At 45.7% G+C, this 19,545-nt stretch overlaps 1 protein-coding gene across 1 annotated transcript in view; it reads left to right on the top strand.

The window, feature by feature from the left end:
• Positions 1-19,545, top strand: part of RTN2 (reticulon 2) — a 330,108-nt gene that overhangs the window by 294,790 nt on the left and 15,773 nt on the right. The window contains exon 9 of the mRNA XM_069644694.1: positions 13,098-13,156. Within this exon, the coding sequence (XP_069500795.1) occupies positions 13,098-13,156 (59 nt within the window). The remainder of the gene's footprint in view (positions 1-13,097; positions 13,157-19,545) is intronic.

The following is a 19,545-nucleotide window of genomic DNA, read 5'->3' as shown; positions in this document are numbered from 1 at the left end:
GTCCCAAGGTGAGAAGATTTATAATGCGGTTACGGTTTGAAAAATAACCCACATTCTTGCAAATTGGTGCTTGGCAACAGATTCCTCATAATGAACGACTGTGCCGTATTTGTAAAATGGAAATAGAGACTGCACGCTATTTATTGACTGGCTGTTCAAAACTGATAGGATGGCATAGGAAAGAATATGGTATTTGCTTTCATGGTGTTGAAAGTGTGCATTCAAATCAATGTTGGGCAGCTATTTACTCAGGGAATAATGTGTAATACATTTTTGCAACACATTATTTTGGCAGAAGGTGATTAAGTTAATTTCTCAATTGGTTAGCAGATTAATATTTGTATTGTTTATGTACAGTTTGGAAAGTAAGGTTTTAATTATTCCTTTGATTCTATTGTATTGTTTGTATATATTGTCGGTATTTATTGTTATTTATTGTATTGCTTATATTTTAGTGGTGTATAGTGTCAAAGGTGTATTTATCCAAAACACTTTATTAATAATATATATATATATATACATATATATATATATTTATATAGAGAGAGATATTTATGCTTTCTTATATGTTACACATAAAACCCCTTTGTTGAAATAGGCATTTGGGTTGAAATACACTAAGGATTTATGTATGCATAAAACAGTAAAGGGCATAGACATACTCTTCCCACTCAGGTAACTAAATGTATCACCTATACCTGGTGGTTAATTCAATACACATTATTCTAAGGGATGGGTAGAAAAGGACACACTGCAGAACAGTGAAATACATTTAAATGGTAATTAGTGGAAAAGCCTGTCTGCACAGGCCAATGTGCATAAAAGAAGACATTTTCAGTATGTAAATATATTTGGCCTCATCACGGGTTTGGCACTTACCCTGGCGGTAATTCCGCTGGGGCTATTAGCCCTACCGCCAACCCCCCCTGCGCTATTAGCGCCGGATCACAGGTTTGGCAGAACGGTAAATCCCATTCCCCATTGGGCTCATTCAGGAATTTCCCATTCCCCATTAGGCCCAATGAGGAATGTTCAGCGCTATTACTGCCGGCGGTATTACCGCTGGTGGTAATAGCACCGAAAATCAGCAGTCACAGCGGATTTGCCCCCAGCTCAGAGCCGGGGGTAAATCCACAAATCCCGTGATTTGGCAGACCCTTAAATGCGGTGGTAATAGCATTACCACCTCATTTAAGGGTTACCGCCTTACTCGTGATGAGGTCCATTGTGTGGTGTATTTTAACATAATTTGTGTTCATAGAAACAAAAATGTGTTAAGGGTCTTGCTCCTCTTACATGGAGGAGTAGTATCCTCAAACAGAATCTGTTGAAAGTTTAATATAGAACACTCAGCCAATTTCTGTATATGCTCTTCATTGTCTTGGATTCTACTTACAGGTTTTGGACTCAAATACATAATGTTGAAGGATGTCAGAGTGATACAATTTATGTGCAGCATGATTCTCTTCATGCAACTTGGAGTATGCTGTTAAAATAGTATCCCTGTCTTGGCCCTTTTCTGCAGCTAATTGTATGTTATCATTGTTGAAATACACATTTTTGTTGATATACACATTTTGAGCACCTGGAAGATGTACTTGAAGTCTTATTATTATATGTGTAAGGCAACATCTCCCTCTAACGGTGGTAACTGGTGAAGCAGGCTTCGGACAAACATATATTTGGCTTTTTATTACATAGTATGATAATTGAAATCCACAGATGTCACACAATGATAGTCACAATTCCCACAGCCATAAATACACTGTAAAACCACTATCCCACTTGTGAAGTAGATAATCACTACTGTATACTGATACATTTCTATAGTAGGAGTGCAGTGATTTAATACATTTAAATCTGCAGTAAATCGGTGTAATCCCTGAAATTCTTGTCTTTGATAGAAAATTCCAGTGATCCAAATGGAACCCATGAACAAGTGTTGCAGTTGAGGAGAAGTATCTTTTCAAGATACTTTCCAAGGAATTTTGAAGTGGTGAAAATGTCCCTACATAATTAAGCAGGACAAAACCACTAGGGAGAGCCCCAGTTATAGGAGAAAGTCAGGAAAGTCCTTATTCCACCCCAATGGGTCTGGTCAAAGGAACAACCAACCAAGTTGGATGCCAGACGAGACCCCTTGAACTCTTCCAGGGCCAAGTGTGAGAACCAGTCAGCGGGAGAGGGAAGGAAGCACAGGAGAATATGGGCCAATGGATTCCAATGGTGGAGATGCCTGCAACTCCCCACAGCTACAGGACCCAGTAAACACCTAATGGCAAATCAATTGGAAAATATAACCCAAGTTCCCAGATACAGGGGTGTGGGGGAATAGTTGTGGTGCCAGGTCACAGGGCTTGGCTCAGAAATGGCAAAACAACCAGTGAGTACAAACCTTTTTCACAGGGCAGGATTCAGAGTGTGGTACCCTGAGCCAGCAATGACCCAGACGACTCAAAAGAAGAAGAATCTGCTTCCTTTGAGAGATAGCAGCAGCAAGAATAAGGGAGGCACCTGGAAGATGGAGGAATCCAACAAAACAGATCCAGATAGCTCATGTGGAAAAACAGGAGAAGCAGCAAGCAGAAAACACTCCCACAATGTGAGCAATGATGGAGGCAACCCAGGACACCCGAACTAGGAGCAGAGATGGAGTAGTGGTGACAGGCTATACTTCTGGATGGCCGACCCTCTCTACTGAAAGGCTCTAATCACAGGATGGTAACATGGGGAGGGAACACAATAATGGCCCAGAAACAGACCCAAAATGGGACCTCCACTATACCTGGTAAGGTGGACCAGGAGGAGAACACGAAACATCCCAGGAAGGACCTCCAGTAGCCAAAAGAAGAAACCAATGCTAAAACAAAGGTATGGTCAACACCAGGATGGTCAGAGCTGGTCCTAGACAATCAGCAGCCCATCTTCGAGTCAAATCCACTGTCAATTCAGAAAATAATAAACTGATCTCTGAAGGATGCATGGGGTCTTCCATAGCTATACACATACACTCATGGCACTGCCAAAGTCAGCCCCAATTACATACCAGGCAAACACATACAGGTTTTGGTGTCCAGCCAATCTGGGCGACTTCAATCTCCCATAATTTCTCCCATCCACCAACGCAAATTCGACTCCTTCCTCTCAGACCACTATCTAATGCCCTCAATAACCTACTGACTCATTCTAAATGACACTCTCAACCTTGTCCTTCTCTCCACTTTATCTAACCTCACTCTTGACCCCTGTCCAACTGACCAATCATCCACCATTTCTGGATTATGGTTCCTCCCCTGCTCTGATGCCCCACTGCCTGCATCTCAAAGCGTAGGTTTAGACCTGACTCCCTGGGCCACTACCTAGCCAAAGTCAGGCCCTACCCCCGTTGTCTTGCTCCTCCTCTGGCCTCCTCCATTGAACATACCTTTTGTGACTTTAACCAGGCTCACAGTTTCCCTTTTGAGAACCGCTAGCCCTCTATAACCCTCTATTCCCCCTGCACTTTTCCCTTCCCCTCTACCCTGCACTTGCGCGATATGAATGACACCTGGCCTAGTAGGATCGTTGTCTGTCTCCCCCTTCCCCCCCATGCCTCTTCACGCTTTGAAACACTTGTGTATAGGCACGTTACAAATGCCATATCATATCATATTATACCTCTTTTACCCATTGCCCATAATCCATGGCTCAACCCTCAAACCAATCTCCTCAAAACCCACATGCAATGCAATCTTTGCAATTAGCGAAAGCACCTTACACCCGTTTCCCCCACCTATCCTGCCCTTCATTAAGGCCCAGAATCACATTAACCTACTTCAATTATCCAATTACTATTCTTTGCTGTTAGTCCCACAAACACCCTCCACACTCCAAGCCTTGCTGGTTCTTCAAGGCAATCTCCTGTATATGCAGCATTAATGAATTTGCCTGCTGATACTCATCCAATCTCGCTAAGATCCTGGACATTTTCATCACCCTTGTATCCCCCACTTCTTCTTTCTACCCCTCCAGCTATCCCAATCTCTACTCACTTATGTTCCATCTCTCCAAGTCTTCGACTAAACTGCTGCCCATGCTGAGGACAGCTAACCCCTCTTGAACCGCTGCTGACCCATTTGCCCAACAGAAGGTCAAGGAGCTTGAACCTCTCACCTGCTCAAATGTCTCTTTCCTTTTCAGCTCCTTTCTTTTATTAGGATCTTCCCTTTCAGCTTCAAGGTAGGCAGAGAGTATCCCACCGATCTTTAAGAAGCCTTTTACAGACTACAGCAATCCTTCTCTCAGAAAAGCTGATTTCTGATACAATTTCCCTTCCTGTCAAAGCTAGGTGAAACTCTGTTCTTGGCCCTTATTCTTCCCATTCTACATCTCCATCCTCAGACAACCCATCCCCATGTTTGGGTTTGCCTATCACTTCTTTGTGGCCATCATTCACATCTTCTGCTCTTTCTACACTATCACTCCTGAACAATCTGCATGAATTTCTTACTGTCTCTCAGCAATTAACCACTGTGTGGCGCATTGATGTTTAATGTTTAATTGCTTGACAACCAAATTCACAAGACCTGCCAGCCTTTAACCCCCCTTTCCTCTCCTATCTCATGTTCCCATTACCACCTTGCCCCATCCCTAGGGCACACAAACATGGCCTCTTTTCCGACAGCTATCTCAATTGTCAGCACATTATTGCTGCTACTCTACTAATGCCTTAAGTAACCTGCTAAATTTGAGTAAAATACAACCTCTTCACCTACTATTCCTGTGACATATCAACTTCCGGGGCACCAGTGGTCCAGGGATGAATATCGGTTTCTAAAGCATCAATCAGCCCACACCTCTAGTGCACCAGAAGGGATCCGAATAGATTGGAACCACAAGTCAATTATAAACCTCCTTGTTCAATTTTGGTAACGTGGATGGAACGGCAGTCATATCTCTGCAAGGTTGTGGATCGTTGGTTAGTTGCAACACAGTGAAAATACAATTATTACCCAATGATAAAAGGGACTGTTCAGTCAAGGTGGCATACCAATATATACTTTATTATTATGAAAACAGACAGTTCTAGCACACTACAAAATACAACCCACCCTGTAAAGAAATGCAGAGGAGAGACAGTTTCAAGAAAAAAAAAGGGATGCACTCTGGATACTGACAGCAGGGTAGTCTGTAAAGTAATTAATCTAAATAGTTCAAGGATATTTCGTTTCAGCCCAAAGGGATCAATGGGTAGTAAAATGTCACTAGGGGCCTTCGGAGAAGGACCAAGGGGACTGAACCACAATGTACCTTGTGATTGTAGAAGTTCTTGGTGTTTGACAGTGTAGTTGGTTTCAGGGTGCTTTGCAGCTTCTGCAACAGAGTTCAAGACGGTAGACAGCTGCGGGAATAAGGCGGCAAGCAGTTCGGCAAGCAAGGCTGGATTGATGGCTGAAGTCTGGCCTGCACAGCGGCTCGGGGTCAGGAATCGTTGTCTCAGTGCTGGTTGGTGAATCTGAAGTACTGGTTGAGGCTTCTCGGACGAAGTTCACGACTGCGGTGTGACGACAGTTAGTGGTGCAGTCAGTTGCAGCTCGAGGGGCTCTACTGGCTCGAAAATGTTCTTTAAGGCGGACTTGGTTGATGCTTGTCGATGCACTCCTCCTAGCTTCTTCACTGGGCTTGTGTCTTCCTTTAAGGCAGATGCCTCAAAGCTGAGGAATCAACTGCCTTGTCCTTAATTTGGTTCAGAGATTTTCTGGCACTTCCCACCTAGGAAGCTTGCTTGCAGAGCCTAACATGGCACGCTGTATGCTGGCTGGGTACTGGTTACGGAGCTGCTTGGAGGTTCTTCTGGATTCAGTATCTCCCTCTGTTCCCTGGGAAATGTTTAGGGGAGGGATCTTGCTTCCCTCTTTGATTTCCTGGCCTTCCTTCACTGATAGAAGCTGTAAGGCAGACTGCACCGTCAGCCAGGGTCCAAATGAGTTCTTCTTGGAGTTCTTCTTGTTTCTCCTTGAGAAGTCTTCAGATGATTTGCTGAGAGAGGGTCCCAGCCCTCTTTTAAAGCCAAATGGGCCCCAGTGATTGGTGCTGGCTAAGCCTATCTTAATGAACCAATCCTGGGTCCCCACAGACAACCTTCTGTTATGCATGAGGTCTTTTTTATTTTTATTTGAATTCAGCTGAGTAAACTCAACTTTTTCAAAAACAATTTTAAATTACATACTTATAATCTACAAGTTTACAAATGACAGGATCAAGGAACATATGAAAGTTTGTGAGAGGGAAAAAAGAAAAAATAATAGTTAAGAAATTGAATTGTTAAATACCACAAAATAAACAATAGAAGCTTAAAAACAATACAATAAATTATAAAGAGCAACAAAAAAAACCACACCAAAATTACATTACTAACGTAAAAACATTTAAATAAATGAACTTAATAAACCAAGACCTGTGTTACCATTCGACTGATAGAGGTGTAAAGAAGGAATTTAGCCAAAAAGGGCAACAACCACTCCTTCTGCATAAAATCTATAATATTCATCAATAACAATCCTCTAAATCATCATTCAAACTCTGAATCATTGATCCTGTTCCGATTCAATGCATTTAAGAAATTAAAAGTGCATGAGGTCATAACCAGAGTGCTTTGCAACAGGAAAGGTAAGGGGTGCCAACATGTACTACTAAGTCCCACCCATGTTCCTGTCTGTGGTGGATCAAAGTGTCTCTCTGGTTAATTGAGCTCCCTGTGGCTCCTGATCAAAGCGCAGGTATCCCTTGAAGTTATGTCAAGAACAGACTTTCTGTCTCCATCAAATCACAGACTTGTACCTTCCTGACTGTGGTCCCCCTGCGGGGATGACCACTGTAAACAGTTGTCCCAGACATGACATTCACTGCCCTTCATAACAAGGGGTGCAAGCTGACTTCAAGTTGACACAAATACATATCAAAAGGGTGTTGGGTATTCTGTCCTTTGTCAGTCCTGCAACCAGGCCTCTCGCAGGTCTGCTTTAATTAACTCTTATCAGTATGCATTTCCACCAGCAGGCGGATAAGGATAGAGTGGATCCATGGAGCCTTTGATATTTAATTAGGCTGGCCATGGCATGAGGAAGGTGTCACCCTCCTCCTCTTGATGCTTTCATATACTCCTGGTTGTCACATTCCAACTGAACATGACAGGACAGCACCTGCAGGCTGTGTCCACCCAGCGTACATGTATGTGTTTGTTGTGCGGTGAGCAAAGGAAAATGTGTGTGGATTAGCTCCACACATTTTCCAAGATTCATCTCCCATCATTCAATTTCTTTCAAAAATATCAAAAAAGCCCAGGTGAGTGCACACCAGCTGCGCGTATTGTCGAATTCCTTACAGTTCAAACAAAACATTCATGCTTACTCTGGTTCTCAAATACCTTTTCTACCGTGCTAGTATCCTCCACGGCTTTCCCCACTACTCTTTCAACCAACTTGATAAATTACTCAACTTCGCAATGCACAGTCGTTATAATTGCCCCCACTCTTCTACCACTTCCCAACACCTCACCCAAGCGAGTTGGCTTTCTATGAGAAACCCGTACCCTTCGAAATTCCTTGTGCATTAAATCCATTCATCGTCTGGCCCCCCCTTAACTAGCTGACATACTCCCCCACTACTATCCACTGTCCAACGGCCACTGTTACACCCTCCTCACTACCAGCATTCTCTGACCATTTTGTGCATACACACACTTTCACTTCTTTACATTTCTTGCTCCCACCACTGGAAAACATTACCATCCAGTCCTTTACATATCCATTCAAGTTCCCTTCTGAGCTTAGGGAGGGCACCCTTGGCTTCCTGTCACATCACTTCCCCTCCCTTAATACCTCAAAAAATGGAGTGAAACTGCCATTGCGTTAAGAGGTACCAGATCCGTCCCTCACGCCACTGTATAATGCACCCTTTGGATGTGCCGTCCCTTTAGACTACCATGATGTGTCCTGTCTCGTTGCTGGTTCATGTATCATGTATTGTCTAAAATCAGCCGGCCCGTGGCTCATAGCAGCTTTTTCCGATGTATAGCACCGATTCAGTCTTGCTCTAAAAATATTTTGTTTCTGTTGTGTTTCTTGTTGATAAGTATAAATACAAATGCAGAAAACTAACATCCTCATTGATCTATGGATGAATCCATTGAGATCATATGATTGGATTTGATCAAAATTGATGTGATTGGAATGAGAAACTAGAAGCTGGTATCACAGCAGACCAGTGGTTAAGGATCGTATCTGACCTACCTAGAGTGAAAGTCAGTACACAGCAGTGGTTGATGAAGCAGGACGTGTGCATTTGATTGGATAAGATGCCAGAAAACAAGAGGAAGTTTTAGCAAATATTTGTTGGACATATATTGCGAAATGAGGAGCATGAAAATATGTTGTTGGATTTCCAATTAGTGAATGTTCTGTTTTACAATATATCACAAAGAATAGAATTAATCAGGTAACAAACCAGGGGCAGATGTGTGCCAAAAAAAGTAATGAAACTGTGACTCCGGTGGGGGACGGGATAGGCGGGAGGGAGCAAGGTGAAACTCGTTTCAAGGGGTTGTGGATGGGCCAGGCTGACCTTCAAGTGGGTGGAACAGACAAAAGACAGAGGTCCTCTGTATTGTTTTTCATGAATTTCTCAGTTGATATGTCTAATGTAACATCTATGTATGGCCTTGTGAAATCAATTAGCTTCACTCGCTGATCTTAACTCGGCTGGAACCCACACTTAACACCTACCTGAACAGCAGCTGCTTCAGAGGGCCTGCCACAAGACACATGTATACTGATACAAATAGAATTTGGGAATGTATTACAAAGCCTGGATCCCAAGACTGAACATCTTTTTTCCTCTTGTCTGAGGGAAGAACAGTCTGTAGTCTGAAGTATCCCACACGAGTAAATTGCAGTCATCCAATTGTCTATTCACCAAGGCTCCTGCTATGACTGCACACCTCTCTAGTGGCATCAAGGGGAAAGTCCTGTGTAGTCACATTGTGTTGAATTGAAGTACTTTGGAAATGGCCTGGACATTTATCAACTGTAACATTGAAGTACTTAACCTGAGATAACAACTTGACAAGTTTTCTAAAAGTCAGGGGGATATGGGTGCTTTGAGTGATAGTTTTGTAGTGCTAGCGGATCCTGCTCTAGCTTCCGATCGTTAAAGATGAAACCAGATAGAGTCCATCCAGGCTGAGATGTCATTCAAGCTTCGCGACTGTACGGTGAAACAGAATTCAGTTCAGGTGTCACGGCAATAGGGTGCTCAAGTGAAGAGGTTTGCTTTAACTTCAAAAAGAACATTTCCGGAATGGTGAAAATGGGTGTAAAAAGTAATGGGACTGTTAACAGTAAAAAATAAAAGTAGTGGTACTCGGCTCCCTCTCACTTCGACGTCTCTAACAAAGGACTTTATCAACAGAAATTCAAGGTCAATTCTTTACAATGACTTGTCAACACAACCAGCGTTTACTCATAGCATTGCTTCATGGGTTAATACAGCCTTTTCAGTTGGGAAATTATGTGTCTTAAGATTTGACAATACCGTAAACATCTGAAAATGAAACTGGTTGGAGGAAATTAAGTGAAACTAGCAACGATGGAGTGATTGGAAAGAGTTATGCAGTCATCCACGTTGCACTTCATCATAGCCTGCAATATGACTGAAAAAGGGGTTTGGGAAAAAATTCAAGACTGCGATAATGTAACGTATTTTTTCCAATTGTCGATCATAGCCCAAAGCTTTACCCAAGTGGACACTGTTTGTAGCCTGTTGAAAAGTGCATTTTAGTTGTACGGCTCAGGTTTGTAACCTTGAAACATTCACCCGCTGATCAGTCAGCTGCCTACGGTGGAATTCATTATTCCCTGACATTTGAAATCGTCTTCGCTTGTGACTTGCTTCACGCCCACTAAAATTCAGTCACTGAGTAAGAGTTTATAATTGAAGCAGAAAGCTCGAGCTAACACCTGATTGGCTTGTGCTGGATTCGGCGGAGTGTCGTCTTCTGTTTCTGGTACTCAATTTTCTGCCTCCAAGCTAGCTGACATCTCTGTGAGTCACTTCTTTGAATCGTGCCAGCTACCCAAATTAACCCTTGGAGAGCCAGGCTCTCTTTCTCTTTCCTCTGACATGCTGCCAATGCCACCTGTTAGTGTTACAGAATTCTGAACTCATGCCCAGAAAGCTGTGGATTTGAACGCTTGTTGTCTAGTGTGAGTCCTTGATTGTCTACATTGGTTCTGGCAATTTTTCCCGTTATCCCTTCTTGAGCTTAGAAAAAATGTGTCTTGTTAAGGATTAAGAGGCTGCAAAGGGGAAGGGTCTGGCAGATATTTTTTTATTGCTTAGAAGTTCGGATTGAATCTGCAATTTCTTTTTAATTCGATATTTTGTAGCTTGTGTTTCACAATTACAATAAAGTAATTTAACTAACAGACGTGTTTTGCCACTATCTGGGCCCATGAGCTTATTCTTGTCAAAGATGTTTTGTGTTAACTCTTCCTGTTTGACTGTTGAAGTTATGTTCAAACCTACGCCACCCTTTCTTAGGCTTTACTGACCCAGTGCCTTGCCATACCTTTCTTCCAATTTGTGTGGCTGTTTTCACAAAGCTTTTTCCAGGAGTAAGCGAGGCTGGCATCTGGAAAGGTAGTAACTTACACCCAAGTCACAAAAGAACGTGTGTTTTATCTCTGACTTGAGCTTTGCTCTAGTGCGTGCCTCCATTTTGGGTTAGGCTACACTCGTATGCCAAACACACGTGTGTATTCTCAGAGTGCGCCTGGGGGCTGCTGACCTGTGAAGGGAGGGTGTGACTGGGAAACAGGCACATTTCCATAAAAGTGCACTGTTAAGCATATTGATAAAACTTCAAACTTCTCTCAGAAACCTATGTCAACTCATTTCACCTGAAATAATAGTACTCATTACAGGTCTGGCGGTAACCATGCCGGTCAAACCGGCAGGTTGCCGCCAAACCCATAATGAAACACCAGCGCCTGTCTTCCCGGCGCCACGGGCGATTCGGAGTCCGGCGACCAGGAAGTCAGGTGCCGGTAATTTTGTACTTCCCCATTCCCATTGAGACCCATAGGACTCAATGGGAATGGGAACCACGGAAGCACCGGCACTGTTAATAACGGTGCTGGTGCTTCCCTTACGGCTTGCTTACCATGGCCGCTGTGTCCGGCAGGGTCTGCCCTGTCGGGCACAGCGGCTCCGGCAAGCAAACCCGTAGTGTGTCGGTCCGGTAACAGTGCCGGTAGGCTTACCGGCACCGTTGTTACTGGACCGGCACACTCGTAATGAGGCCCATTGTTGAAAGGTGGGGAAGTAAAGCAATGCGCCTCATTACACGTTTGGGGGTAGCCGTGCCGGTAATAGCAGGCGTTTGCTGAGTGAGAGCTTTGAAGTTGGGCCTGACCCCACTCGAGAAAAGACCCGTTTATTTCTACCAAGACAATTCAAGGATGTCAAAGGCTTTGAGGACAGAATGTGTTCGGAATTCGGCCCTCTGTACAAGAAAGACCCACGTATTTCTGTGAGGAAAACAAAAGCCTATCAACAGCTTTCACAACCCAACATGAAAGGCTTCAATGGACTTTATCCATTTGTTGTTGTTTGTGGTAATCCCGGCTGCACTAGCACCAACCACAAAGTTGTTCTTCCAATTTTAGAAAATGGTTTATATCACAAAGAATACTAGTCCCATTTGTAAAGTTGTTACAACAGGTGAATATTGCAAACGTAGGATCTCATATTCAATGAGCCGTGAAGGAAATCGCATGAGTAAAAGTGTTGTGTATTATGCATGTGATTTACTTCACGGCTCATTTTCAACCATTCGTATGATGGAGAGGAGGGGCGGAATGCAACTTGTGTTTCTGCCATACAAATGCCCTAGCATTTGTGCCAACATGCGTTTTGATGTCTGGGCTAATGCTGGGGATACCTTTGAAGCACGTCGGCTTTATGCACCAGGCAGACTCCATACAGATTCATTGAAACACTGCCTGCTATGCCAGCCTGGCACGCAGCGTTTACAATTACAATTAAACGCTGCATGGCAGGTATCATTTAATTGTAATGGTAAATTATGCCGTACATGCGTTTATGCCACCGTTTGTCCTCTGACGTGCACATAACCAAAATTTGGCAGCAGGGAGCCAACTGCATACATATATATCTACATGTAACGTCTCCCCATCACCGAATTATATCATGGAGCAAAATATGCCGTAATGTCTTGCAGTGTTATGTGACTACAGCTGTCTGTAAAATGGCTGATCGTTTAATTTCTTACCTTTATTTCAACTCACATGAGTAATGCAATGGTCCAACTTCTGTTTCTTACACCTATAGTGCGTATTTAAGTAACTTATTTGTGAAAGATGGTTAATTGAGGAAACATGGCAGAAATGGTGCACCTGCAGCCGTCTATGAGTGCATGTGTTTGTCAGTGAATGTCTATGTATATTTTTTCTCAATGTGTGCTTGAGAGGGTGTGAGATCAAGCCAGTAGTGTGTTTTTACTGTGTGTTTCTTCCGTGAGAATGTGTGCATATGTGACTATATCTGTGCGAGTGTCCCTGTGTGAGTCAATATATGTATGTGTTTTCATCTGTGTGTCTGTGTGATTAAGCAAGGAATCATACATAGCACTTCAAATTGAGTTACCTGTTTGTGAGGGCTGTTTAGTCACTGTGTAGGCATCAGGGAACGTTTGCGTGTCTGTGTAAGTATCGGTGTGGGTATATCTGAGTGTCTGTGAGTGCATTCTTATGTCAGTGTGTCTTTTTTTGTCTTTGCATCTGTGTATACCTATGCATGCCTGTTTTTGTGTAGTCTGTCTTCGCGCGCGCGCGTGTTTCTGTGTGTGTACATTTAGCTGCAGGTGTCAGTGGCTTTGTGATCTTGCCAGTAACCCGCTGCATGTAAACAGGGATAACATGCGTATAACTGTATCTAAGAGAATCCTCCTGCAACACGTCCTTCCTTTATGTTTGTGAGTCTACCATGGCGCATGGAGTGTAACGCTGCCTTCTCCCTTTCCCTCCCTTTCTCTGCAGACTCAGATTGATCAGTACGTCGGACTAGCGAGGAATCACCTGAGCCAGATACGAGCAAAGTAAGTGCCACCCACACTGCGCGTGCCCGGAGAAGAGTGGGTTGAGTTTGATGAATGGAGGCCCCATATATTAACTTCTGGGCCCCTGATATAGACTGAGTACTCAGTAGCGTGCGTTATAATGTTACACTTTTATGGGACAGAGTGTCTTGACACATGAACATCTGTGGACCTGTGTCATGACACTCTCATACTTGCGAACACTTGTGCACTTAAGCATGAGAGGTTCGTGGCACTGGTCCATGGATGTTCATATTTATATGAGGTCCATGACACAGGCCCACAAAAGTTCATAAGTATGACAGGCTCATGATACAGGTTCACAGCTATATGATATGATATGATATGATATGATAGGTTATTTATAACGCGCTTAATACCCAGAGGTTTCTAAGCGCGGACCCGGGGATCGAACCTGTGCTGCTCCGTGTTGTCTTGTTTCCAAGGCAAGCAGGTTTCCCCAGAGCTATCCTCCCGAGATGAACATACAGATGAAACACGCATGACACAGGTCTACAGATGTTTATAAGCATGAGATGTTCATGACACAAAGACACAGGATAACCAATATAAGTATATGCTCAGATGTACTGGCATGTATTATGCTGGTACTGTGGCACACACATATGTTCCAACATCGAAACCAGCGCTGGATTTAAACAAACACAAAGCAGTGTTCCTATGTCTAGGACCTACAAACAACATAGCCCCCCTATTCTGTAACTGCCAGTGTGTGCCTTGACCAGGAGAAATACCATTGGGGTTTGTCTATATATATATATCAATGTATGTCTGTTTTTAAGGTTTTTCATAAAGCACAAATCTGGCTAGCAAGCAATGGAGTGCTGTACATAGAAGGATTGGTTTTATACAATAGCAGAGGGTTGGTTAGGTGGTCTCCCTCACGAGGCGAGTTACTCTTGGGACCGCAGTCACTCATTTTGCCTTGCTTAGTATGTTGGTTAGCAGGCTTGGGGATGCCTCAAACCTAATTCTGCTCGTGTGCTATTCTCAGTGGCTTCTTGGGACTTTTGCATGGCAAGTTCAGGGCCCGTCGAGACAGGGCAATGCAATTGCCAGACATTCGTCTGGCAACGGCACCAGTGCCTTTCCATACTTGGCACCCTTTAGCAACTCCCACCCCCCAACATCAGAAGAGACCACCAACAGCAGGGGGCCCCTGCTGGGAAGCCAGAGCCCCCACCCTATGCCCAGGCAGGGCAAACTTGAACTCTGATTCCTCCGTTCTCCCCCTGCTGTAGCTCTGTTCAGCTTCTGGGAGAGACAAGATACAGCTCTGAAAACAAGCTAGGAGCTACACAGTAGGTCCAGAGCGGGCCAGGTGAGCTCCCACCGGCAATATGGAGGGGATAACCAGACACAACTACCACCTTACCTAACTGACACACGAAAAGATCCTCCATCTTCCTGGGGTGCCCCGGCCCACCTTCTGCAACCCCATATCTACCCACTGTGTCTCTCTGGCCCCCAACATCGCAGTAATCTTCTCCTCAACTCTGGGGTGTTCAGAAGCCCCGTTTCGCCTGGGTCAACGTGATGTCTAAACAAACCAAATCCGGCAAAACCGCAGACATTGCAACAATGCTGATGTCGACGGATAAATCTAAAAAACAAGAACCCCCTGGTTCCACCCCTCTAGAAGTCCCGGAAGACAAGGGTACCCTCACTACGAAAAACGATATTAAGGCCTTCATGGCGGACATTAAATCAGAATTCAGATCATGCATGCTGGAACTGTCTACCAAACTGGAAAACACCGACCAGAGGGAAACAGACGCTGAAAAGAGGCTAGGAGTAGTAGAAGACCGGACACCGGACCAAGCATCTACCCTGGCGGAGGTTCAGCGCTCAATCAAACTCCTCCAAGATAAATGTGAGATAGAATTTAAACAAGAAGATCACAAAACAGGGCCCGACGCAACAACCTGCGCGTCCAAGGGGTCCCAACCTCAGTTCTGAACAGAAACCTGGCAGAATACGTGGGGGACCTATTCCAAGCTCTCCTACCGGATTTCGATAAATCACAACTCCTCCTGGACCGCACTCACAGAATGCGCCCTCGCCGGGGAGTGGAAGCGGACTCCCCACCAGATGTCATTACCAGAGTGCACTTCTTCACGACAAAGGAAGCCATTTCTGCAATCAGTCGCTCTCATGATGTAATAACTTTCCAGAGCACCCCCATCCAAATCTACCAGGATTTATCCGTCCTCACTCTCCAGAAAAGACGAGCCCTTCGACCCCTGGCTCTCTTCCTACAAGACCAACAAATTCTTTATCGCTGGCTCTTCCCCACGGCCCTACAATTCTCTTACAAAGGCACCCAACGGAGAATCAGCCACCTGGAAGACGCCGAAAAGATCATGAACCCGACACCCTCTGAAGCGCGGTCACCCATGAACTCAGAGAGGGCCTCGGACTCCGACCTTCCAAAATCGCCCATCGCTAAGGCAAACTACTGGTCCAGAGTCCCAAGGTTCAGAAAGAAGAAATAGCCATGTCCAAAGGAACCCCATCGTCCATAAGAAACAAAAGAAGTCCCCGACGGTCGGGGCGGCGGGCCCCACCCACGGCTCATGCCCGCTTCCGAGGATCAACCCATCTAAGTCCTTGGAATGCGATACCTACAAGTTTGGCCATGTTGGCTATAAACAGTTACGTGGCCATGTTGGCCAAGGGGGGGTGCTGGACACACAAACCTGCCCCCCTTCAGTTAAATCTCCGCCTCCCTGTTGGAGGCCGGAGCAAAAATCTCAATGGCAGGGAAGCACGCATCCGCAGTACCCACAAGATGCTGGCTGACACAACCTCGTCCCCCGTACCGCCACCAGACATAGCGACTCCGTCACCTAGCACCCCAGACCACTCCATCCTGAATTCCATCTCACTGAATGTTCGAGGTCTAAACTCCCCAGCCAAACACAAATCAATATTGCAAAAACTTCAAAACGAAGGGGCCGCGGTAGCCATGCTGCAGGAAACGCACTTACTACCAGCTGATTTTGGACGTCTACACTCCCGTCTCGTCCCGATTGATCTCCTTTTGGTCTCCCCTCGAATTCTCTCATTCACCAACGAGGTCTCCATAGGCCCACGGATTCTGTCGGACCATGGCTCAGTGTCCTTGGAAATCCGAACCCAGGACCCTCCCCACCCGGCCCGACGTAGATGGACACTCTATGATCCAATTCTCAATAAAATGCCGCTTAGGGACTCGATTGCCACCACGATCAAGAATTTCTTTCTGGAAAACCCCATAACGGACACATCACCCGCCAACACCTGGGACGCCATCAAAGCAGTCGTGAGGGGGGAATTAATAGTGTGGGGAGTTGCCTTCCACAAAGCCAGACGTCAAACCCGCTTAGCCCTCGAAGACGACCTTCGGAAAGCGGAGCAAACTCATAAAGAAAAAGGATGGTCCCCGACAACTCAACGAGCCATCCGCACGGCACGGAAAAAAGATTGAGGCCCTCTATGCCGAACATACAGCACACCAAATGGCAAAGGCCAAGCAATTGTATTATGCTAAAAACAATAAAGCAAATAAACTACTGGTGGTCAAACTAGCCAAAGCGAAACGAAACAACACGATTATTGGGCTCCGGGACACGCATGGTCGAATGCAATATGCAGAACAAGACAAACATGCCTGGCAGCTGAACATCTGAAGCAGACAATGACTGCTCCACCAGGGGACGTGGGCGAACAAAAGGAATACCTTCGCAAAGCAGCACTCCCTCGAATCCCAGACTCTACGCGAGACCTCCTGGATGCACCAATCTCTTCTGAGGAGGTAGATGAAGCTATAAAATCACTTAAATCTCATGCGCCAGGCCCAGATGGCTATACGACCAGGTTCTACAGGGTTTTCAAGCACCAACTACTCACCCCACTGGCACAGCTGTTGAACTCCTTTAGAGAGACTGGCGTGATAACCCCTTCCATGCAAGAGTCAATCACTGTTCTGCTCCCTAAAGCTGGAGGCGACCCAAGATGTCCAGCCTCATATAGACCTATCGCCCTCCTTAACATTGACGCCAATATCTACTCTAAGATTCTGGCGACTCGTCTAGCTCACATCCTCCCGCATATCATTCAGCCCGACCAGTGCGGCTTTCTGAAGAACCAATCTACGGCAGACAATATTCGCAGAGCTATGAATCTGGTAGATCTAGCCACACGTGGAGAAAGAGGGATGGTGCTTATGGCACCGGACGCAACCAAGGCGTTTGACAAGGTGGATTGGACATTTATGAGGCTCACCCTAGAGTCATTTGGATTTGGGCTGGGATTCCGCAAGATGATTCTAGCCAACTATAAAGCGCCCAGAACCCTACTTAGAATCAATGGCAATCTCTCGGCCCCCATCACGCTGACCTGTGGTACAGGCAGGGATGTCCGCTGTCCCCACTCCTATTTGCCTTGATCATGGAGCCCTTCGCCCAATGGATTAGACTGAACCACTTAATTAAGGGGCTCCAGGTAGGTCCCACACACCATAAACTGGCCCTCTACGTGGACGATGTCCTCTTGACTATCATTGACCCCCACAGCTAATTGGCACATGTCTTGACCGAACTAAGCAACTATGGTAGGGTCACGGGCTTCACTATTAACTTCAATAAATCAGCAGCGTTGGGAATAAAGATTTCATTGAGAGAGCGAGAAGACTTTACTCCAATGTGCCTGATCCAATGGAAAACGAAGGCTATCAACTACCTGGGGTTCCGGAATTCTGGCTAAACCGACGGATGTCTACCGCATGAACTTCTCCCCGCTCTTCCAAGACTGGAGACCGACCTGAAACGCTGGGCGTCCCAGGAGATCTCCCCGATGGGCAGGATCACAGCATGCAAAATGAACCTGCTCCCAAGATTTCTGTATGCATGTTCCGCCCTCCCGGTGATGATCCCGACCCCTGCACATCGGAATTTGCAGAGGAAAATGCTGCAATTCATCTGGAGGGGGAAAAATCTAGAATTCCAAGAGACTCGATGATGGGGAACGCAAATCTTGGCGGCCTGGGGGTCCCGGACCTCCAGATGTACCAAATAGCAGCCCAACTAGCGTGCACCCAAGCATGGCAAATAATAATCGCCCTAGATGGGTGGACATGGAACAATCGTGCCTAGCTCTTCCCCTACGCTTTCTTTCCCACCTCCCGCCGGCAACCAGACGACCATGGCAGGAGCTATTACTGACCACAAGGCACACTGTCGCCATATGGGATATAACGCTGAAGCAGAAGAAGATCCCAAGGGGACTTAACCCCTCATCTCCGGTCTTTCTGAACCCTGGTTTTACCCCGGGAAGAGCTCTCAAAAAATTCAAAAACTGGATTGCGGCGGATTAGAGTGTATAGGGCAACTCTTCGAGGGAGGTTACCCACTCTCTTACGAACAATGTAAAGAAAGCTTCCACCTTCAAGAGACGGACAGGTTCACCTACCTCCAACTGTGGCACTGGTGCTCCCACCCACAGACACACCAAGCAGAAACCCGTCTTCCCACACCCATAGAACTTACTCTCAAAGTCCTTCCACTCCGAGGTAAGATCTCAACATTATATAAGCTTCTCCAAAAAGACTTTCTTACCTCCAAATCCCGGGCCATGGCACAATGGGAGGCAGACCTGCGACACCCCATAGAGGACCGAGCCTGGGTGGACATCTGGATCCGCACCCAATCAGCATCCACCTGTTTTACGAATAGAGAATGCGCCCACAAAATATTACTACGCTGGTACTACCCCCCTTTAAGACTGCACCACATGAATCATTCGGTAGACCCGGCCTGCTGGAGATGATGCGGCCAAGTAGGATCCTTTTTCCACATGTGGTAGACTTGTCCCAAGGCCCAGAACTTCTGGAAAGAATGCCTGGCGGTCATTGCAGAACTTACGCACATTACACTCCCACTAGAGCCCGAACCTATTCTCTTGGGTGCCCATGTTCCGGGGATTTACTCACGCACAGGTCCCAAAGCTAAACTGTTGTCACAATGCCTGTTGGTGGGTAGAATAGTGATAGCCCGCAAATGGAAACTGGTAGAGGGCCCACTCCTGCCCTTGTGGTGGGTGAAACTGTGGGATGTGCTTATCGCAGAGAAGGTGACCGCGGCCAGAGCAGGTCTTCTCCACCGCTTCCAGAACATTTGGAACCCGGTCCTCGAATTTGATCGGGACTTCCCAGCATTGACATACAAACCCCAAATGGCCAGAAGGGTCCTAGAGAGCTGGCGTGCCCCACAGAGACAGGAACAAGAAGAAAGAGACTTGACTGCGGGATGAACTCGGGGAGGAGGGGAGTAACACCCTCGTGTAATAATGCATACCAAATGTTGATCTCAAGTGAATGTAATGTTTTC

Source organism: Ambystoma mexicanum, chromosome 2p, assembly GCF_040938575.1.
Source record: "Ambystoma mexicanum isolate Mex_15411 chromosome 2p, UKY_AmexF1_1, whole genome shotgun sequence".
NCBI classification, from domain to species: Eukaryota; Metazoa; Chordata; class Amphibia; order Caudata; family Ambystomatidae; genus Ambystoma; species Ambystoma mexicanum.
This window is presented reverse-complemented; position numbering and strand designations above follow the sequence as displayed.